The sequence below is a fragment of the Glycine soja genome, chromosome 7 (genome assembly GCF_004193775.1).
Source record: "Glycine soja cultivar W05 chromosome 7, ASM419377v2, whole genome shotgun sequence".
Classification (NCBI taxonomy): Eukaryota; Viridiplantae; Streptophyta; class Magnoliopsida; order Fabales; family Fabaceae; genus Glycine; species Glycine soja.
In genome coordinates this window covers 41,437,635-41,462,575 of record NC_041008.1, presented here as the reverse complement: position 1 = coordinate 41,462,575, position 24,941 = coordinate 41,437,635, and the positions used below count along the sequence as shown (strand labels likewise).

The following is a 24,941-nucleotide window of genomic DNA, read 5'->3' as shown; positions in this document are numbered from 1 at the left end:
TAGTTAAGACCAATAATTTCTCCATCTTTCCAATTTTAGTTTTTATATACTCCAAAATCTCATTTTCCCAGGTAAAAATTAGAAGTAATTTTAATAAAGGTTATCACAATTTACTTCTACTATGGTCAATGGCATACGATGTATTAATGGACATTTTATTTCAAAATACATCTAATTAAAAGGATAGGCTATTGGATTAACATTTTACGCGTACATATATGATCATACTAAGACAACGCGTAAAGAAAAGTCAGATTATTCTTTGTTCATGTATCACCGACCTTTTTTGTCATCCATCATTGTCATAAAATAAGCTTGCGTGTAGAGCATACTCAGATACTGAATGCTTATTGAATGTAAAGCAAAAACTTTATCGTAAAATTAAGGCATGGCTGCGTGTCTCACGTGTAAAATAAATACAAGCTTTGTGTACCCTAAAACCGTAAATAGTGGCTATTCATATCATATAGCCAACCTCAAACTCAATCTGTTGTCTCAAGTTTGGAAGCTGATTAACTATTGAATGAATAATAGATAGATAGGTGCTTGTCCCCCGACCATCTCTTACAAAGTCAATAATAATGTTGCCTTTATATTGTTTGTTGTTAGAGTTATTCATTTATTTATGCTTACAAGTTACAACATATTGAATACTAATGTCACTCTCGAGATATATCCTCGTTAAGATTTTATACAAAAATGCTAAAAAAAAATTATATGATCTTATACGAAGGTCAATGCGTTAAATATTTCGATATTCATAAGAATAATTTTATCACTCAATACATATATAGTCATATCTCATTCAAACAGAATTACCTAACACTGTAATTTAAACCAAAAAAATATGGTGCAGAAACAAATTACGAATTTTAGTTCTTTATGTAAATGTAGCATTATGCTATTTAATATTAATTAATTAGCATATATATTTCCTATATCTTTCACAGTTACAACAAGTGTTTTGTGTTGCATGTGATTGGAAAAATGGGTATACAATCGTTTTAAGAAGAGTGTTCAGAATTTAAGTAAGCTATTAATTAAAACTGTACGATAAGTATTATGTACTTGTTGTCTAGCAAACTACTAAAGATTAATTGGTCAGAAGTATGAAAATCTTGAATTTTGCTAATAATCTCATAGTAAAATTCCAGTTGACTATTTCATGTTCTTCAGGTTGATACCATTACCAGGCTTACCCGGAAAGTGTAGAAGTCAAAGCTCCACTCTCAATATATTAATTTAACCGCTATTATACTATAATAATTTATAAGAAAAGAATAATGGAAGCTAAGATTAATGTGAAAACAGAATACTGGAATTTGTTCCACTGTTTCATGTTGTTCTGTAATTTTCTTTTTTTGAATAATGCTCTCAATATTTTTCCATGCTTGATTTTTGCATATCGTGATGTTTCAATTAATTAAACTCGTTCAGCGTCCAGATTTTAAAAAATATAACTGAAACAAATTAGTATGAAAGATGTATTATAATTGTATATTTGTATGGTCGTCGAGAGAGACTGAAATTAGGAACAATTCTTTTCAGTACACATTTGGATTGGGTCTAGCTTGTTTAAAGTATCAAAAGTGTAGTTATAATTGTTAATTAGAAAATGAACACTTAAGATTATATTTTGATAACTTGGCAGTTTTTTTTTATTCCCAAGTCTAAGTGTGTGTTTTTGTATTTTATCCGCGAAAGTAGCACATTCATACATAAATACATGGACTATCATAGATATGTATACTGCTGAAATTTAGGTGGATGCTTAGCAGATTTGCTGTAATGGGTTGGTGTCCCTTGAACCAAATGTCAATATATTTTTGGTTTATTAATAATAAAAAAAAAGAATAAATACGTGGAAATAAGTTATGAATTCACAGTACATGATCAGATTAAAACAATTCAAGGATCATAACTTATTTTTAAATTTTCATATCAATAATTTTTTATACTTCAATATATTTATTAATTGAAGGATCACAACTTATTGATATGAAAATTTAAAAATAATAATAAGACAGTACACAATCATGCATGCAGGTAGAATAACAAAATATATTACCTTATGTAAATTCATATCAATTAATATGCATCCATTTTAAAGTGATGATACTTCTTATAAAAACTTCTTGTTTGATGTCTACAAAGACATCCAATAGAATTTAAATTATCTACTAGTATAATGTCATCATAAGATGAACTCTTACCTTATAAGATATCAAACTCAATTCGTATACATCTATTTTTAAGTGATGATATTTTTTATAAAGACTGATTGTTAGATGTCTATAAAGATCCAATATAATTTAAATTATTCACTAGTATAATGTGATCATAAGACGAACTCTTACCTTATAAGATATTCAATTCAATTTGTTTGCATCTATTTTGAAGTGATGATACTTCTTATAAAGACTGATTGTTAGATGTTTATATAGATATCCAATAGAATTTAAATATCAATATAAAATAATTTGTGCATACTATTTAATATTTAAACTCTTTAGGTGGTGCATATTATTTAAACTCCAAGTACAACCTTTTATAGGTTTTTTTAGCTCTTGCCTTGGGCATGGTTCGGGCCTCCTAAGTATTTTGTATTCCTTTTCTTCTAATCAATATAGGCAACTACTTGGGACACTCCAGCATTTTTGTTGGGACACCCATTAGTTTTATAAAATACCAAAAATATCCTTATTTTGGTTATAAATAGCAAGTTACGTTTTTTATTTCTGCAGTGCCTACTTTTTTGCAAAATCTCACTTCCTTAATATTAGTTGCTTCTGTTAACTTTCGTTTGCCTCCTTTTTTGAATGTTTTTTGTCTCCAATGGTGTACATGCGTTGTTCACGAATATACGGTAAATGGTTATTCATTGCCGGAGAAGAAGAGGTAAGTAAATTTTTTTAAGAACATACAGATTGGCAATCTGTATGGTTCATACGGATTGTCAATCCGTATGAGTAATCCGTATGGATGATATGGATTAGTAATCCGCATGATCCATACGGATTAGCAATCCGTATGGATCATGTGAATTGCTAATCCGTATGATCCATACGATTCCGTAGGCTTTTTTTTAATTGTAAATAAAATTTTATGATTTATTTATTTAATTTGTTTTGTTGTGTAATTTTTTTTTTGTAATAGTTTTAGCAATTTTATAAATATTGATTTGGTGATATTATTTTATAGTGGCATAAAAAAATTAAAAAAAATAATTTAGTAATTAGATTGGTAAAAAAAATGATAATATATATAAACTTTTAAATTTTCTAAAACTAACATTAGATTGCTAAACAATTAATTTAGTAATTAATTGAAAATAATTTAGTAATTAGATTGGTAAAAGTAACATTAGATTGCTAAAACAATTTTTTATATACATTTAAAATATTTACTAAAGTTGATAATTAAACAATTTTGATATTTAACTGAATGATGTATTTAAATGTTTATTACAATGATTAAAAATTAAACAAATATGATATTTAAGTGAACGATGTATTTAGATGTTTATTACAGTAATTGATAATTAAAAAAAATTGGTTTTATTGAATGATATATTTATTAGAATTTATATGATATTTATTAATCATTTGTTTAATTATAATATTATTTTTTATTTGTTATAGTTGAATGTTTTAATGAAGATATTTAGTGAAAATGTATTTTGTGGCTATATAACGTACAATACATTTTTTAAAATTTTTTGTATAGAACTATAATTTTGTCGATAACAAATGAGGTGATGGTATAATTTTTTTAAGTTATTTTTTGTTTATCATTGAATTTGTTAAATGTTTTATTAAGATGGACGAAGAACAGTGAATGTATGATAGTATCATGTCTGAGGAAGTTGATATGAATGTTAAAAATGAAGGATATTGTCGTGAAAGTAGAATATGTTGATTGCTCTAATGCCTTTAATACTTCTCAAGTATTTGTCTAATTTGTTGTTGGTACATTAATTATATTACATAAATGTTCATTGATCTCATACCTTCTTTGAATTGTGTTATAGTTGTTTGTTATCCATGATGAAGTTTTACAGTGGGCTCGATCAGTGGCTCCTGAAATTGAATTTGATGTCATGATAATGAGGTCAGACACAAATATTGGTATTAAAGGAAGAGCCTCATTTCTATTAATAGCTTGCAAAAGGAGTGATAAGTATAGGTCTAAGAAGAATGATTTGATTAGAACATGCACTGACAGCCGAAAATATGGATGTTTGTTTAAGTTGCGTGCGAAGCCAGTTTTGGGAGGAAAATGATGGACGGTGAAGTTAATTTGTGGGACTCATAATCATGAAATGACAAAGTCATTTGTTGGGCATCCATATGCTGGTCAACTGACTAAATATGAGAAGATTGTGGTTGTTGATATGACGAAGTCCATGGTAAAGCCAAGAAATATTTTTTTGACGTTGAAGGAGCACAATGTCAACAGTTATACAACAATCAAACAAATTTACAATGTCAGACATATTTATTGTTCTTCCATAAGAGGGAGTAACATCGAAATGCAATAGCTCATGATATTGCTTGACCGAAATCAATATATTCACTGACATAGGATGAAGGATGAAAATGTTGTGCGTGACTTGCTCTGGAGTCATCCTAATGCATTCAAATTAACCAATTCTTGTAATTTGATTTTTTTATTGATAGTACCTACAAAACAAATAGGTACAAACTGTCGTTGCTTGATATTATTGGTGCTACACCAACAAGAATGACATTCTCCGTTGCTTTTGCTTATTTGGAAGGAGAACATCTTAATAATGTTGTTTGGACTCTACAACAGTTTCAGAGTCTTTTCATGAAAGTTAATGCACTCCCTGGGTTTATTGTTACCGACAGAGATTTGTCTTTGATGAATGCAGTGAAAATTATATTATCGAATTCTACGAACTTGTTGTGTCGGTTTCACATTGACAAGAATGTGAAGGCAAAGTGTAAAACCCTAGTTGCTCAAAAGAATGCATGGGATTATGTGATGGAGGCTTGGAGGAGTTTGGTTGACTGTCCATGTGAGAGTTCTTTTGATGAGTACCTTAAAAACTTTGAAATGACTTGCTCTCTATGGCCTGTGTTTGTGGACTATGTGTGCCAAACATGGGTGATTCCGCATAAAGAAAAATTTGTGAAAGCATGAACTAACAAAGTGATGCATCTAGGAAACATTACTAACAGGTATGAATATTGTTTTTTGTTTGTGTTGATTTGTTTAAGTGTTGACTTAAATGAAAATGTTGTGGTTGTTTATACGTTGTTGTATATTTCATTTGTAGGATTGAGAGTGTTCATTGGTCATTAAAGAGACTTCTACAAAACTTCCTTGGTGACATATGCAATGTTTAGGAAGCAATTAACAACATAATGACACTTCAACACATCCAAATTAAAGCATCTTTTGAGACAAGTATGCACGTGGTTGGACATGTGTTTAAAGTTACCTTGTACAAAAGACTACTTGGCATGGTATCAAGATATGCTTTAAATGAAATTGTTGTTGAGTATGAGTGTGTACCTTTTGCAGGCAAAAACCCTTCACGTTGAGGATGTGTCATGAGGATTACCCATGGTCTTCCATGTGCATGTGAGTTGTCTAAATATGTTGTTGGCTCCATACCACTAGAGACAATCCACATTTTTTGGCGGATACTTAGTTTTTCAAATCAAGGGTTCAGATCAAAGTACATTTGAAGACAAAGCTTTGAGAAATTGCTTATTCTGATATGAACTATATGTGTCCTCCTCCAGAAAAGGTGAAGACCAAAGGTGCTCCAAAAAAACCGTTGACCAAACAACAAAAGTCAACAAAAAGTGATCCGTCTTATTGGGAGTATGTTGATGCGTTACACTTTCTGCAAAATAGTAATTTTTCAGTGAAACGTAGTGCATCATCATCTGAGCAACCAATACAGAGATGGAATACTCCAATGTTGGATCAATTTCATCAATGCATCCAGGATTTTATTGAAAACATTATTGATGTCAAAGCGGATGGTAATTATGGTTATCGTGTAATAGTTGCCTTATTGGATATGGGTGAAGAATCATGGTCATTGGTGCGCAACCATCTGCATAAAAAACTCACAAGCTGGTCGGAAGTGTATATCAACCTGCTTGGTGGCATAGAGAGATTTGAGGAATTAAAGTGTTTCCTACTTGTTGACGAATTATCTATGGTGTGTAAGTTTATTGTTATGTCAGTTTTTCTTAAAATAACATTTAAGTAACCGTTATTTGTTGTTTGTTACATGTTGGTTACCATAGACAAGTGGATGAATATTACGAATATGGGATATGTCATTGCTTCACGATACACAACATGATCGTTGTTTCTCTTTCACGACAATAAAGCATGACATTTTTTCCTCTTAGAAGTCAACCACCACCAGATTCTTCTGTGCATCGTGTAATATGCATTGGTCATGTGTATGAGAATCATTTTGTCCAAGTAATTACATAATTATTATGTTAATATAAGTGTTGACAATGTTGTTGGCTATCTTACATTGAATTTATTTGTCGTTATGTAACAGGTTTTTTTACTATCATTTACCACCATTGGCGTTGTTATGGAATACACATTGTCATTATGAGATAAAGCAATGGTCCACCCCATACATAGGTAGAATGCAGCGTTACACAAATTTGTCTAGGCTGAAAACGGAATTTGTTGATTTAGGTGATGAATAAACATAAAATATGTTATTTTCACTCACGTTTCTGTAAATAATTGTTTTGTTACGCTATGCATGTTATTTCCACTAATTATTTTAAAAAGTTATGACATAAATAAGTACTTTAAAAATAATAAACATATGGTTTCATTAGCTAATGAACACCAATTTAAACATTACATTAACTTACAACATAGTTGAAACAAACACAAAATCCCTACAATTAAGTAATACTAATTTGGCATTGATTCATGTTGCAACCGGGACATGTCGTCTTCCATTTTGATTACTAGTTTACTAAAAACAGCTCAAAATTTTTATTGGGTCAAATCGTTTCCAGTAGTTAGATTGTACTAAGACCTTCAGCACATCATCGTCAGTTTTCAGTTCAATTATTTCAAATTTGATAACTTTTTCTGAATACTCAGAATAACCTAGCTGTCAAAAAAACAATTGTCTTGTTGTTTGTGATTCATGAATACCATAAGGGGGAATCCCTTGAGGTGTAACTTGCTTGATCACATCCTTCAGTCCGTTGATGCTACATGCCGAAGGAATGTGAAATATTTTTGGAATTTTTCCTGTGAACGAGTAACCCACAAAGTCGTGTTAGCGTGGCATGTTCCACCTCCCGTTGTAAGATAGCAGGGCATCATGAGTAGGAGTCATAACAGCTTAAAGTAAGTTTAATATATCATCCGGTGTTCTACCAACGCTATATAATAACTCAATCAGGCCAACACACGAGTATTGATCATTACACATTAACATTGTGTTAACATCATCATTTTTCAATTGCATACATTGAAAGACAAATTGGTTACTTGCATCTGCGAATCGTTGCCGGTAGTAAATTTCATCCAAATATTGATCGTTGGTTAGTTGAAAGGTATTGTGCATTATGTTTTTTAGTGTTTCAAAACCATAATCATTAGGTACTTAAATGGGTATCAGAGTTGAACTTTGGAAATAAACACCAGATTCGTTGTGAATAATCGATCCATTTGAAAAAATAAAAGCTAATCTGGAGTTAACAATGATCTGACTGCTTATTTCTCCCAAAAATGCCATAGCTTCTTGTAGAATTTGGTTTCTAAAGGTAGATTGGGTGAGAATATGTGATTGTTAAGAGTGTTGGTATGGTATATATAGATATTGTTCAATGAGATTGCTTGTGCTATTTAAAAAAAAAAATAGACGCATGCCGCTTCCTGTGTTGTCAAGCACAACAATGTTGTGTCATGCTTTAATGTTGCATGAGACATGCATTATTACTATTGGAACTAAAAATAATTGAGTAGTCATTTATATGTCAGTATGTAGGTGTAATATTCATTTTTTTAAACAGACGCGTGCAAATCAGAGTGTGTTGTCAACTTTGAAAATGATTTATGATGCTTAAATGTTACAAAAACCATACATTCATAATTTGTTGTGGACAAATTAATTTATTCCTCAAATCAACATTAATGGCTAATTAACGATAAACGGATAATAAATTTTTTTATAAAATAATTAAAAATGTATCTATAAGTTACACACCAAAATTATAAATTAACCAAATGTCACTGTGAATACATAAATGTGCCAAATAAAAAAATTATTCAAAAAATTAAAATTGACATATATAAGGCAAAAAAAAAACTTCAATGATCGTCCGTATGTCGCCTACGCCTCAATCTGTGACCTACAGTTAGTTGGTTAATGTAGCTTCTTGTGATGCTCAGACATTCTTCAACAATAGTATAGACTTCTGTTCCTTCGGTCAGGATCCTCAGGTTTACTAGCCTCTCCAACTTATCAGCAATTGCTACATAACCATCAAGTAAAAAAAAAAACAAACATAACAACTGTTAATAAAATAAAAAACAAAACAACAAACACAAAATACCAAAAAAATATATTATCATTGCATGTCCAGGACGATGAACATTAACGTCTGTTTCATCAATAATCCGTATGGTTCATACGGATTGACAATCCATACGACCCATACGGATTGACAATCCGTATGACCATATGACCCATACAGATTATTGATTCGTACCTATACGGATTGCTAATCTGTATGACTTTTTTCACAAAAAATGGTCATGCTCAGAATACCAGCACAAACAACACGAACGAAGGAGCAACAATGCACAAACAATCATAAGGAGAATACTTACCTCGAAGGAGAACAAAGAAGACGCAAGGAAGAAGAAGCAACAACGAAGGAACAAGAGTCACGAAGAAAAAGAACCAGGAACGGAGGAGCAGGACCCACTAAGGAAGAAGAAGAACCACGAACGAAGGGAGAAGAAGAAACAACAAGGAATGCGAAGAGGAAGAAGAAGAAGGCAAACGATGTAGCGAAGAGAATGAAGAAAAGCGAAGAGGAAGAAGAAAAGCGACGCTAAGGTGACTCGTACGGACTAGTCACTTTTTTTTAATAAGCAAAAGGTGAAGGACATTTTAGTCCTTTCACCTTTGCTGCTAGGTGTCCCAATAAAAATGTTGGATGTCCAAAACAACGATCATCAATATATTATGAGATGACTTTGTTTGGTGTTGTAGAGTTCGAGGAGCCAACATAATTAGGATGTCAAACTCAATTTCACCTAGAACCATTTTTTTTTGCTAATTTTTTTTTTTATTTAAACTCGATAAAGATACTAAAATTAATTATTTTTCCAAATACGTGTTAACACTCTTGGTGTAAATAATAAAAACTATCAAATTCTGATTTTTATTCATATCTCAAAGACAAAGAGGTGGAATCTAGTGTGCAGTGGCAAGTACATAAACTGGTTTAACATTATTACAACGGTTTAAGCTTGCAAATTAAACATCATTACATCGTTTTTCTCAATTTGCAAATTCCAGATTAAAAAAAAGAAGTGGTTGATGGTCAGCTTACAAAGAGTGGTTCTGGCTCCACTTTTCGTCTGATCCTGAAAAAAAAATTGACAGAAAGAAGAAAGTATTTAGCAAAATCCACCCAGAAATTGGGACAAATGCCAAGTCAAATTTACATTACAAAATTGTGATATTTGGCAAATTCTACACTTCTCATAAAACAAAAATCTTTTCTGCACTTGCAAGTGTCAATTGTTGGGATTAAGAAAGACTTAGAGGAATTGATGTGGTACAAGCATAAGTCCAGAAGTGATGCAAACTCTAACAAAAGTTGAAGGCAAAGAATACTAAACACACAAAACTCAGGCAAAAATTGAAGTGGTTGGTATCCGAGAGATTCAATCAAGGCAAAGGTGAATGGTGTATTAATAATATGTATGATCATATATATCAGAGATATCTTTTAGTAAATAAACCTTTCAATGATAACTAAGTTCCTAAAGGTGGAAAAGTGCAAATAAACGAAGTCTTCCCATGATCTGAACTCACCAATTTTCTGGTGCCCATTTGCAGCCAACTGTATCCACCACATGCAAGCTGTAGGCATGTCTTGATTTTTGAGACTGGTTTTCAAAGCTGTGATTAACATAAAAAAACGGATAAGGATGAATTATCAAGAATCCACCTTCAAAGGAAACTTTCTTTCTTCTATACTTCATGATACTGATACACATTGTCTGAAGAGAATAGTTTTAACAAACCTTTGGTGTATAAGATCCCCATGGATGACAACCAATGACCCAGCTTTTACTTCAATAGGAACAAAATCCTTTTGATCATAAGATGGTGATGGTCGATCGAATTTGACACCATCTTTATCTCTTAAGAACCTTCTAACTAGCCCATCTACAGCAAACATAGAATAAAAAAGCAAAGGAAAAAAATTAGATTAGGAGAACCAAACAAAGGATAAATGATCCAGGTAAGAAATAAACCAAAAGGTAGGAAAAGGCTACTTTTGTGAGATCCAGGAATTGCCCAAAGGCAACCATTTAATATGTTTGCATCTTCTAGGGCCAGCCACAGCCCGGTGCACGTTTGTGGTTCAGTATAAAGAAACGAGTTATCCTGGTGTGGCACTACTTCACCCCCAATGCCTGGTTGCTGTTAATAAAAATTTCATGATCAAGTAATGATAATGACCGGGCATCAAATACTTCTATACTTAGATACTCCATGTGGCCATATAAAAATTGCACGAAACCATGTGCACAATTTTGTTTTTTCACATTTGAATCATCAAATCAAATACTTAAAAAAACCAAATAAACAATAATAACAGCTTCCATCAATCAGTAAATTGTATAACTATGCTAGCTAAGGTGAGACCAAAGAAAAACAAGGTTTCTGCTCATTCATTTTAATGCACTTCAAAAATAAAAATCATAGCATGTATATGAAACTCTAATGAAATCAGGTTGGAGCCCAAAATACTCGTAGCATGAATATAAACAAGAGAGAGAGAGAGAGAGAGAGAATTTCGACCAGCTTTAATATTTCAACTATATATAAAAATGGGTGGGTGTTCAAGTTCAAACCACAGCAATGTTGAAATAACCAACCCAAATATATCCATAGTGTATAAATAAGTCCATAAAATAATATCAAATTCAAAAGTATGCAAATAAAACACAAATGTAAATAAATAAAAAAGTAACTTTAACTATGTTTGATTATCAACAAAACCTAGATTCAAGAATCATTCAAAATCTAACAAGATATGTGCCATCTTGGAAGAAACATATAAGGTGAATAACTCAATACCATTACATGCATTAAACCACTATAACAGTAAAGTTTAAAAGCATCATTCAGCATACACCAATTTGATTGCAAAGTAAAGAAGTAACTGACACAAGTAACAATATTAAAATGGGGAAAGTGCATTTGCCAAATTGGAGTACAAATATAAAGAACCAAATCACACAATCCCCTTACACCCACTCTCCCTCCCGCCCTTGAACCAGGAAAGTAAAAGAACACATCCATGATGTCCAACCAATTCACATATATATTGCTCATACATAATGCCCCAACACATTAAAGTATTGAACTTAAGTTATTTCAACTATATGATCAGCAACTGAATGTCACAACGACAGAAGAAAAAATGCACCTTAAATATATACATTGACTGCATGACTACAGGTCTCTTGTAACCTAAGGAGTGCATCAAACTGGAAACTTTCTCAGAAGAAGAAAACTTTTTGAATGCCGGCTCAATCTCATGAAGAGCTGCACAAAATCACAGCACATCCCCAGCCACAACAAAAAAAAAGTTAGATTCAAAGGAAATCAGATCAATTCAGAAGGAACAATGCTACTCTCAAGCTCATGCATTCACCAGTCAGCACAACAGCTCAGGTGGTTCTACTCCATCAAAGTTTAAAGGCTAGAAAGTTTACGCTGAGAAAAGTAGTGCCCCCACTGTCATAAACTAACTAATTCTACTATATGCTATGTGAACCAAGGTTTTAAAAAACGGTGCATGATCACAATTTCAACCATAACATCAAGATTTTGGAAGTTTCTGGGACCATATTGGCTGCATTTGTTTGCTACTTCCCGCAATATGAAGGGTCACAACCACAATTTAAAACTTTTATATGAACAGATAGTACCCCATTTCTACTTGCTCAAAACTTACATGCAGTTCCTTAAATGTTTTTATTGCTGTTTTCCAATTAGAATTAAAGCTCACTATACTAACCTTTAATACAAACCTTTATTACAAGGATTATCAACATGAAACTCTATTTCTGATTGGATGACAACACCAAAAGCATATAAACAACAGCATCTAAGTTTTATCCTTTACTCCTTTCTACTTCAAAGTAAAAGATGAAGTATCAGAATACAAAAAGCTCACCGTGACCAACTTTATTAAGGGACAATTGCTTCGGCTGCTTTAATTTACCATCATCACCAAATGCCTTCTCTGCCAAAAGTGAAACAGACAAATGATTAAACTAAAAGGAACCCAATTACTCAAAAACTGGAAAAGATTTTTTTTTTTTTTAAAATACCCTCAAAGAAGAAAGAAATCCTCTCCACGCTATCGAAAAAGTAATCATCAGTCAACTTTTGCTGAACAAAAAAACAATGTGCAAGTGTAAGAGAATAGATAAAAATCCAACTTTAAATAAAATGAAACTAAGAGGAAAAAAAATTAAATGTTGGGATTAGGAGTAACCTGGTTCTTGGTGGAGAAAATAGAGGCGGTGGAAGAAGGGTCAAACTCATCCACCAACTGCTCCATCCTCTGCATCATGGACTCAATCTCATCGCTACTTGCGAAAGATTCAATCACAAGATAACCTGAGCAAGTAGTTCCAAAGATTTGAGATTTGGTTGGTTGACTTAGGAATTATGCTAAGATCAAAAAGGGTACCTTGAGAGTTGAAGAATTGGAGCGGTTCTGGACTAAGTATCCCCATTTTGTGTTGTGCTTTGCTTTGCCTCGCAACTGAAAAGAGATTCGATGTTTAATGTTGTTGTACTTAGGTACCATTGGCCAATTATATATGATTGCAGTCTTCATTCTCATAAGGTCAAATTTGGATAATTTTATCCACTTCTCGTATTCAGTTAGGTGAGGTTGTTTTGAGGGTAATTAATTTTCTTAATATTTTAAAAATGACAAAATAAATTTTAAATTTACTTTTTAAAAAATTATATTTACGGTAAACCACAAGAACTTAAGACATATGTACTCAAAGATAGAACAGTTTTATATCAATCTAATTATAAATTATTATTTTAATTATTTTAAAATAATTATTTTAAAAAATTAATAAATACATGATAAGTTTAGATAGAATGATATTTAATGCATAACTTTTTCAAAAAGTGTCATATATAATGAATTTATTAACTTTTATAAAAAAAAAACATTAAAAGGTATATAAAAAAATGAAAATCATCATGCGTTGTATAATTTCAAATGTTTTTAATTTATATCTAACATGGTTTAAAAGCAGTGCTGGCGACACTGTGTCATGCATAAGGCGAGCCGGGTGCTCTATTCAACTTTGTTTTTCTTCCTCTTTTCTTTAAGTGGCCTGTTTATTCTTTTCTTTCAACAAATGTAGGATGCTGAAAGCTTTTCTATGGAAGATGCAGTTATTGAAATTACTATATGAATGAAAATTATGATTGGCATATCCATATATTTTTATACTGATAAAAAAAATATACATATATTTTTATAATTAAATGTTTTTTTAAGTGTCTCTTAATGTGTAGTTTTGAAATATCTTTCTGATATACATAATTATTATTTAAAACTAGCTTAGTGTCCGTCTCCTACACGGAATTATTTTTTTAATAATTTTTTATATATTATAACTTTTTAAGTTATTTATCTATTAAATTTTAATTAATAAAAATATTATATATATATATATATAATTAATGATATTAATATACAATAAAATGTTATAAAAATCACATCAAAAATTTTATATGATGTATACTATAATTTCATATTCATGCATCAAGATTGTATTTTTATAAAATTTAGTTCTTCATAAAAAGTGTACCCCGTGAATTTTATTTTATATTTAATATATTTTCTATATTTTTATATCAATAATAAATTTTTATATTGTTAATTGAAAAAATTTAAATCAAATAAGTTAATTTAAAATATTATTAAAATTTGTTAAGGAAAAAATTGATTTGAACAAAAAAATTTATTCTAAATGAGTGAATTTATTGAAACTTCAAATGTTCTTTAACATTTGTACATATTTTTATCAATTAATGTTTAAATATGGTTCATGAATTTAATGAATTTAATATTTTATTTTTATATTTCATTCTTATAATTTTTAATTATATGATATGTAAACTTGAGTTTATCCTTATTATGCAAAACTGATATAACTTAATATATTTTCCAACTAAAAATAAAAGATTGATTAAGATTTTTCTTATAAAAGTGAGAGTAAGGTGGAAAATAGCTTAGAAAAAGATATAAATGGTTCAAAGTATAAGTTTGCATGTTGCAATACAATTTTAGTATTGAAATGGAGTTCGTTGTTTATGAGAAATCAATACTAACTAATTCTATGAGAATTAAAATTCATATACATTGATAATTAACTATTAAGGGGAAAAAACTAAATCAAATAATATTAAAGCCAAGAATCTTCATCTTTAGCCAACAAAAGTTAGTCTAATTGGTAAGTAACATATTTATATTCTAAAAGATCAATTTTTGATAACGATGTGAGGACATTATTGGTGGTAATAGTAAGTACTTCTAAATGCATTCTTTGATGTCTAAGGATTATTCTATTCTTGATGGGTCTTCGGATCCAACTCACCTAAATTTTTTGTATTTTTTTAAAACAAATCTTCATCTTTATATGAATAAGTTTAAATCTATTGTGCTTTTTGAAATAATATCACCTCCAAGATGATAATATTTTTGCTCCATACACACCCATTTCGTATATCTCATCATCTGAAAAACCAACAACGACAAAAGAGAAGAGATTAATTTTAGAATTATTGTAAAAAACATGACACATAAAGCATTATTTTTAAGTAACAGGTGACAAACAAAATGGGAGAGAAATCGTTACCTCAGGAATCTATAAGAACGCCCATCATTGTCAATCTTTTTTAAAAAAATATTGTTGTGAAATAATACAAAGGAAAAGTGAAAAAATGGAAGATACGGGATGAAAGGAAAAAAAAAATACTAGAAAGAGGGAAGGAAACCGGATGGAAAGTGTGTCATTTTAAAGAAAAATTCCATAAAACAATTTTAATATATCTTTTTTAGAAAATATGTATATAGTGTTTTATTAACTATTATAATTAATCACCAAAAAATCAATTATTATTATTTTATTAAGAATACAAATTCTAAAAATAAAATTGTTTACATTTAATAGAATAATCGTTGAATTATCCCATTAACCCTAATAAAATAGAATTTGTTTACATAAAAAAATATTTATTTGAATTAAAATTGAATTGAATAATATCATTTAATTTGAAGAAAATAAATATAAAATTATCACATCACATCACTTCATACTTTTATATTAGATAACAAGTTACAAATTACTAAATATTTAATTTGAGTTTTACACGAGTACGTTTACCAAATCTTTTAAATAGTATATTTTCAAATTGAAAATGTTTGATTAAGTTCATATATTCTTAGATTAATCAATTAATGACGAGGTAAATTTTTATTTAAAATTTATTGGAGTCATTGAATCTTTTGTAGAGTAGATTACATCTTGTGAATGGACTAATTTTGTATAAAAATGTAAAATTATTTCATCATATAAATAAGAAAATAGGTTATACATTAATAATATAAAATAATTTCACATCATCATTCAATCACACTCCATCATGTATAGTAAATGTGTTGACTATTACAAAATTATCTTAAAAGTCATACAAATAAGGTTAAAATATATTTTTCGTGTCTATAAATATCAAAAAATTTGAAATTCATCCCTACAATTTTTTCGATGTTTTTTGTCCTTTTAAAATTAAAATGTGTTATTTTTTGACTCGGGGTTAGATGTGAATGAATCCGAACCTACGAGACCTTCTTTTTAATCTATATTTTAAAATGTAATGTTTGGAGATTAAAAACCATCACAAATTACAATTTTTTTTTAAAAAAAAATCGAATCACAATTTGTGGAGATTAAAACCCGTCACAAATTATAAGAATTTTTTTTTTTTCAAAAAATCTCTTTCTCCCTAACCCATAATAGCCACCACCCTAGCACCATCACCATCAAACCTGCCCCCAATCACCACCACCAAAACTATCAAACCACCAAACATCACTCGCGCTCTTCTCTCCCTCGAATCTATGACCTCAACGCCCTTGTGTGTCTCCACTACCACCATATCATCATTTGTGACCCCAATGTTGTTGTGTGCGTTGTGTTGGCTAGTGCAGGTAGTAATGCTCGGTGGAGGAGATAGTGCAGGTGGCGACACAACACGAAGGAGATGGATAGGGTGGTGATGGCATGGTGGTCAGAGTTGTGGTCGAAGGAGAATTGAAGGGGGTCAAAGGAGAGAGAATCTGAGAAAGAGAAAGAGAAAACATAACTCTAATGATTTATGATTAGATGATCATATAAAACTTTTTTACACAATCAATGCATCATCATTAAACTCTTATAAAATTATGATCCTTAATATTTACTTCTTCAATATGTTGTACACAAAATATTAGAAAAGAAACATTAGTATAGAAATTGGTTATGTAATTATAGAGCATTTAAGTTGGGTATATTTTGCAGAATAGTATAACCCACTTCTTGTTGATTGGATTTTTTTTTTATTAAAGTGATATAATTTGTGATTATATACTATGGCATTTATGGTGCAGCATTTGTGTGATCTGGTATGAAATATGAATGGTGAACTAATTACATTCACTGGTATCATCGCTAAAACAATGGGGAACCAATGTGAAAGAATAACAAATGCGTACAGCCATAAACCTACGTAACTAGCAATGGGCCCCTCAATATGAGGGTAAACAAAATACAAAATTGAAAACAGGACCAAAAAAAAAAATCTAAAACAGAACAATAAAATAGTATGGAGGGACACCCTGAATTTTGTAAATGTACAGAGAGCTTGCCACAGACTTAACACATGAATATCGTACTCCACCAGGTTAATGTACAGGCAGGGTGTGAAGGAACACGAGTATGTCATTTTGGCTCTTTAATCATCAACTTGTTCGACACAGCAGGTGCTCATTCATATGTGAAACCATCTGTCAATGTTCTGGAAGAGATTCCTGCAAAGGAGAACGGTTGCCATTCTGTTCTGAATTGGCATCACGTACAAAAAAAGATGCCACTGCCTTGAAATTCAATCCAAATATATAATCAGATCAACGAGACCTTCAACAAAATCCTTTTCGACCCCCGAAAATTGGAGTGTATGCCCTCCCACCAGATGGAAAGGGGAAAAAAATGAAACAATCATAATATCAGAAATACAGTCAGCAGCAAGGCATGCTCACAAAATCATAGGTAACATGAAACACCCATCAAATTCTGTGAGTAGATCAAGTTGCTAATGAAGATCTCAAATCGTCAGTTCTGTTGGAACGACACATACAATCTGGGCATGGAAAGCTGTATATAGAATCATTTGGTCTCTTAAGCTCAACTCCCTTGGAATCACTATGCGACCTCATGCTCAGCAGTTGACGTTTAAGACTTTTCCATCTGGAAAGTAATGAAAGTAGAGGAGGCACATTTAGATACTTTCAATTAAAAAAAAATCTTGGAACATTTTTACTAACAGCTACAGACCTCTCATTGAACACAATCAGAATGATCGAGCTATATGGTTCTTCAAAAACAAAACTAGGGATTGAACATATAACATACTATCTCTCTCAACATTTTCCTCTTAGACTTAATTGGAGCACAAGTACAGTTGGGCATAGTTGTAAATGCAAGAGTTGCATAAAGTAACATAATTCTTCTATAAACTATAAAGTAGCATACTAATTCATTCTATCCTCATAAAATTTAACAAAATAAAATATGCCAATATGTAACATACCCAATATTGGGATTATCAAACAGTAATGCCAACTTCCGCTTATCTGGCTTAATTGTTTTAGCATGTCCACCATACAAGAATCTTCTGTGACCCAGCAGAAAATGAGGGAAGTTGCCTCCCTGAGTTGTGACAAACACCTCACTTTGAAGACAAACTGTGTAATCTATAGCAGCCATCCTGGAAGAATAATTCTAGAAGAAGTATCCCAAGTCAAAATCATAGCATAAACCAATGATAGAGTGGTCGAATAACATTAGAGTACAAATGTAAACCTTAAATGGAGCAAGCTCCTCTTCAGAAGCTAGGGTCTCCTTAGTATGTAAATTAGGAAACATTTGAAGTAGCGGAGCCATTGTTTTCTCGGCATTATATATTTTTCCAGATGCCAAAAAGATAGATGTGTTCTTCGTGAAACCCATTCCCCTAAGCATGAGGCCAACCTGAAGAGATGGATCAAGGCATTGATTATAAATAAAACAAATGAATTAGGTAAAAACAACAACAAAACTTGCTGCATAAGGAGAACTTCAATTTTGGAAACTTCTAGCTAGACTAACAACTTCCAAAAAGAAAGCACTCCCAGAATTTTTCTTCCTCTTCATACAGGCTAAAATCACTAGAGCTTTAAGCAGGCATTTACCTCTAATGGGGTAAGGGGGCACTTCCCATTGATCCTGATTGCTCCTGGACGTATAACTCGTCCTGGTTTTGTAAATTTCCCTTTCCAACCTCTTTCTCTAGCTGCAATCATGTCTTCTCTCTCCTGTTTTCCACCATCGAAAACACAACAAGAGAAAGCAACCATATCCTGCCCATGGGAAATCATTTGCATCAGTTGCAACAAATATTAACATGTCAACGTTCAAAATTATTATAAACATTCATATCTGATAAAAACAAACCTCTTCAAAACGAAGATGTACGGAGACATATTTACCACCATTAATGGCGCTATGTTTTCTCATTCTTTCAACCAAAGATTCACCTATGGTCAATATAGGACTTGAAAACCGTAAAGCCTCATAATTTGCTAAGCATCTAAGACGCTGGACAGCTGGAGGAGCATCAAATGATAATCTATTTGCAAAAGGTGAAATCCTTATAACCCTGCATGAATAAAATTAAATTCAATATCTACGTAAAAGCTCCCAGCCTCCTTATCTCAAAAATAATAAACATATTTGATGATAACAATTTTACAGTAAAATTATCTGTTGTTTGTTGTGTCCCAAATTGAGTAAAGATGGAGCTTCACTGTGGTATTCAAGCCATAATACCCGAACTCCCTCCCATATAATCCAAATGGATAGATAACAAGCAAGAATGAAAATATATCTATATGAGGAGTGCTAGCAACACTCTCTTCTACTGGCTGAAATTTATTAAAAATTACAACTCTTGGAAGGTCCTACTTCTAAATCAAGAAAGAGAATAAATAAGTGGAACCCACCAAAAATTGTGATTTCCAATAAATTTCAGTCAATAGTAGAAAGTATTAGAAAGAGTGTTAGTGAGAGTGTTGTTAGCATTCCTCTATATTTAATATAAGAGGAACGCTATTGCTAGCGACACTCTTTTTGACACTCTCTTTTTAACACTCTATAATAGGGATGGCAACGGGACGGGTTTGACTATTCCCATCCCAGCAAATAGCGGGTGGCATACCCGAACTCGACCCTGTTTTCTTAAGTCGGGGAAAACCCAACCCCGGTCAAAGCAGCTTTTCCTCGTCAAAGTCAGGATAGGGTTGGATGGGTATCAATAGGTTTGATTTTTATTACCATGACTACTCTATAATTAGCTGAAATTTATTGAAATAACCAATTATGGTGGGTCTCACTTCTAAATCAGGAGAGAGAATCATTAAATGAGAAGAGGGACCCACTATAATTGGTGATTTCCAACCAATTTAGGGCAATCAGAGAGCGAGTGATAGAGTGAATGTCCCAAACATTTCTCTTAATATAAGTTTTTGCTAGCGTTACCCAAACACGTGGGCCGTGGGCTGTGGGCCCTTACCCTTCCTTTCCTTAACAGAAAACAATGAAAGAAAATCAGCTCAAAACATCAAGCAGAATCCTAATTCCTAGCCGTGAATGAAGCCAAATATACCATATGATGGCAAAGAGGCCACAACACTACAACATTGTGCACTGCTTTCTCCTCCTATATATATATATATATATATACACACACACACACACCTTGGACAACTAACAATTACTCTAAACTGTTTAATCGATAATTATTTATGATCAATGAGAATAATGAAATAATTTATACAAGCATCATACACTCACTTTTCTTCAAGTAACTTAGGGAGTACCACATCTTTGTAATACTGAATAGATGACCATGCCTTGATCCTGAAATTGTGAACATTTGTCATGTTGCTGCCAAATCTTTCCATTAGGTACTCAGGAATCTTGTCAACCACCCGTACATCATTTTTCAAGGTATTGACAAAAAACTCTTCATCATAAATGTCCCGGAATTTGCTGGACACATGAACATTCTAGATCAGTTTAGATTGTTTCAAAATGAATACCTTGATCAAAATCATTAAAAACATCAAGAAACTCCCTGCAACCAAGAAATTTATAAAGTACTAATATAAATGCATAATATTCCATTTGACAAAACAGCTTACCAATAGTCATATTCAACACTGTAAAAGGATGTTTCCTCTATTAAAAGACAATGATCAACAAGGAAATTAAGGGAGTGTTTGGTTTGACTGTTTTCTGTTTTCATTTTCACTAAAAACAGAAAATGGTGATGAAAATGTGTTTGGTTGGATTTTTGAAAACATTTTCAGTGAAAATGAAAACATGAAATAACCAGAAAATGAAAATAATAAAATTTCGTTTTCAATGTTTTCAATTGAAAACAGAAACCTTATTTTGGATAAAATGAAAATGTCATGGCAAAGAATGTAATTTTAAGCAAATCTAAAAATACAAAAAAGACAAGAAGTCAATATATCATAAATTTTTAGTGTTTTTATTTTCTGAAAACAGAAAACAAGAAGTCAAACCAAATATGTTTTCAGAATTCTAATCTTTTGAAAATGAAAACAGTTTTCAGAAAATGAAAATAGAAAATGAAAACAGAAAATGAAAATGCAAATCAAACACCCCCTAAGATTTCACTATTTAAATGTTTTAACTATCTAAATTGACATGAAAGAAAATCTTAACAAGTAGTTTCAAATGGAAATCTCAGACATTTTGGTAATCTAATTTTCCCGATACAAATTAAGTGCATCCTACTTGAGTATAATATCTCTTGTTGGATCAGTTTTCCACTTTTCTTGTTTTGGAGGATTTGTTATCCTCTAGTAGTTGTGCTTTCCCCCTTTCTCTCTATAAATAATTTTATTTTTCAAATAAGTTTTTTAACAACAGCATGTGAAATATATATATATAATAATTGACTTAAAAGTCTAAAATGTTGTTAATCTTATGCCAACATAAAACACTAGATTTTCCTAGTCCTGAAAAACTAAAATCGATAGAATAACAAACCAACCTAGGATCTTTCCATATGCTATGATAATGAAAGTTGGGGATTACAAGGGTAGCATTGAGATAGCCAGCTACAGCAACTGCATTGCATACCTATGAAAAATTGATATCATTCACAAAATAAATTAGTTGAATGAAAATACATTAAACACATTTTGAATATATGGAAAAACAGATTGTACACAAAACACTTACTGATGTCCTCTGCTGATTTAAGCCACCATTAGCCTCCACATATATGTATCCATTTGATTCAGGTAGGTCTATCAACAACATTAGAAATATAAATTCATAGTTAACAAAACTCAGTACACTGCAGAAGATAAAGATATGATTTTCCAGATTTATCCTAAAAAATGCAAGCATTAAGCTTCAACCAGAGGAACTAAATGAGTATCAACAAGGAATAGACAAATAAATAGTGCCAAAAGCACTAAAATAATTATACAGCAGAACAAAAATTGAGATAAAAAGTATAATGTCATCATTTAATGTGCATCATCAGTTATGTTATACCTTCTGAAGATCTGTTCACACATGGCTTCCACTCACCACCTCTATAGGGATACTTCCATATTGTAGATATCTGAAAGGAAATTTACAAGCCTGTCACTGAAAGTAGCCATCTATACCCAAAAAAACAAATGAAATTGGAAAAGTATGAAGATTTGTAAAGTATTACAGAAGAAACCAACTAAAAGATCCAAACTTTGAAAATAAGAAAAAAAGATGCATGGTCAGAATCAAATATCTTCCAATAGCTAGTGGGTGGTCATAACCAAAATGATATGAAAGATTCTGAATTCTGAAGATATTATCCTTGCAAGAGCTGAAAAACATACATAAAAAAGTTATAATTTTAGCTGCCAGCATTCAAGAAAATTTCATACCAATATTACAATCAAACATTAAATTCTCATCAAACATGTCTTAACAATATAAACCTCACTCTTCTCCTAGCTTAGTGGTCAGTTGATATCTTCTCAAACCAAAGAAGCATAGGTTTGAACACGACATATACTGCCTCTCATAAAATATTCCCATCAAACATGAAATTTTGTCCCATGTGAAGGTATGAATTCTCTACTTATAAAAAAGACACCACAAGTTCTTAATATACACATACACTATACATAAGCAGTTAATTCCCTTTTCTTTATTTTGGTAATGATTATTATCATCTCAAAGGAATCCCTTGGAAGTTAGGTCAAGATTAGTTTTTTTAAAAAAAAGAATATGCTAGAAGCTAAGCACAGGAGAAAGCAACAAAAGGAAATTTGATGCTTCTTCCAATGGTTTTTTCCTTCTAGTACCACCCAGCTTCCTTACCAAGACTTCGTGTTAGGTTTGACCCCTTGTGAGTCTCAATGTCAAGCTTAGAATATCCTTTCCTATCAAACCATCAGGTCCTATGACCTCCTTTGTAACTGGGGGAAAAAAGGAGGAACTTTGGTAGCCAATACTAAAAGTAGTACTTTTCTTATACAAATTCGAGATAATATACTTAGCCAATATGCACAACATAAAACATTAACACCTTTTATACTCATATTTATCTAGGTCAAATTCAAATATATGCAGCACAACTATTACAATCTCGGTCAACAAAACTCCCAAGACCTAACACAATAACAATCCTAACATTCTCACAGACAATTCATCATCAATCGCCTTTGACAATCAGAACCAATTTCCTCTATCCAAAATCCGCAATCACACATTTTTAAAACATCTGCTCAATCAATTACTCACATTACCCTAGCCTCCAGATTCAAACCTGGCAAGCAATCTAACCATAAATACGCATCACAAAACTCAAAAGCTCTTCCATAAACAAGTTAGTTACATTTGAAACAGCAAAATCCATACGCAAAAACTAAACCTACATTTGAAATACAAAACATACATGAGAAAAACGCAGAGTAGAAACTCGATTCCAAACATTCCAAATAAAAAAACAAAAAAGAAAACAAATTTCACCGGAATAACCTGACGAATCACAAATCACCAAAACCCGTCGAGATATATATATATATATATATATATATATATATATATATAAACAAACAAATAATTAAAATATTGAGAGATTTCAGAACGAATCGAACCGCATCGGCGGAGGAATTATCGGAATCCATGTCGAGGCGGAGCTTGGCGAAGAGCTGAGGGCTACGGTAGACGGAGCCAGGCGCGGGACGGTGTTTAATTACCGGAACGACGTCGAACGACGCCGTTCCCATGTAGAGGAGCATTCCGGAGATGTAAATGAGAGGAGCGAAGAGAAAAACGCCCTGTCGTCGAAGCAGAACAGAGAGGAACATCCAGCTGAGCCGCTGCGCGGCGGTCCGACCGCTCCCCCGGCTCGGAGAGAACCGCCCGGCCTTGGACCGCCCTGCGTGGCGGAGCCTCGGCGACCGGAGCGGAGACGGCGGCGGTGACGGCGTCGAGTGCCCGCTGCTCGGTAGCCGGTTGTACGGGTGCATTTGGGATCAACGTTTCCGCATCACAACACAACTCTCTCTCTCTCTTTTTCTCTCTAAAATGGTCCCAGAAAACGACACCGTTTTGGGGAGGGTTGTGTGTTTTTCCTGAGGGAAGAGAGAAAAGAAAAGAGAGAAAGCACGTGGGTTGGGTTGGCTATTGGCTAGACTAGCAGGGGAAGAAGGGAAACGCAATGCAGTGACTTTTCTTTTTTGTTTTTGTTTTATGGAGAGGGAAACAAAGAATAGCACAAAAACGCATGCTCTGTGGGTTTTTACTTTTTTTATTTCTTGACATGATCTATTCATTTATTTGGATAATATTTAAATTACTATTGTGCTACATTCACATGAACATAAATTATTTATTTAATGAGAGATTTTATGTTTAATTTTGATTGTGTAAATTTTTTTTCAACTAACAATTGTAAGGATAAAATTAATTTTTAATCTGATGAATTTGAAAACATTCATAGTTTTTGATCCGGGAAAAATAAATTATTGTCTTTTTTCTATTACTTTGTGACTGAGTGCAGGTGCTAGAAGAAAGGTATCACGCGGATCAGAGGAGTGAATGGTTTCCAACGAATTATGCTTTTCTGAAAGTGTTGGTAAGGGTAATAAACATCATCTGGGTCTTGGAATTTTTATTTCGAATGAGTACAATGTGCCATGATTTTGGATTTTGACCTTGCAATAAAGAAGAAAATTGAGTTTGATGAGTCATCTCCAGTTTGCATTTTTTTGTTCTATTTT

General features: G+C 32.0%; 2 protein-coding genes across 2 annotated transcripts; both read right to left on the bottom strand.

Annotated features, from left to right (window-relative positions):
• Window positions 1–9,398: 9,398 nt before the first annotated feature.
• LOC114419759 (phytanoyl-CoA dioxygenase-like) lies at window positions 9,399–13,123 on the bottom strand. Its single transcript, XM_028385538.1, has 9 exons — window positions 12,990–13,123; window positions 12,792–12,916; window positions 12,625–12,685; window positions 12,468–12,536; window positions 11,715–11,833; window positions 10,555–10,702; window positions 10,300–10,444; window positions 10,088–10,174; window positions 9,399–9,633 (listed from the first exon to the last, which is right to left on the bottom strand). The coding sequence occupies exons 1-9, from the start codon at window positions 13,033–13,035 to the stop codon at window positions 9,591–9,593; spliced, it is 843 nt and encodes a 280-aa protein (XP_028241339.1). The 5' UTR covers window positions 13,036–13,123; the 3' UTR covers window positions 9,399–9,590.
• Window positions 13,124–16,992: 3,869 nt separating this feature from the next.
• On the bottom strand, window positions 16,993–24,419 carry LOC114419757 (protein ESMERALDA 1-like). Its single transcript, XM_028385537.1, has 10 exons — window positions 23,814–24,419; window positions 22,222–22,291; window positions 21,901–21,968; window positions 21,710–21,798; window positions 20,479–20,676; window positions 19,081–19,285; window positions 18,819–18,986; window positions 18,451–18,618; window positions 18,179–18,369; window positions 16,993–17,835 (listed from the first exon to the last, which is right to left on the bottom strand). The coding sequence occupies exons 1-10, from the start codon at window positions 24,186–24,188 to the stop codon at window positions 17,673–17,675; spliced, it is 1,695 nt and encodes a 564-aa protein (XP_028241338.1). The 5' UTR covers window positions 24,189–24,419; the 3' UTR covers window positions 16,993–17,672.
• Between the last annotated feature and the right edge of the window lie 522 nt (window positions 24,420–24,941).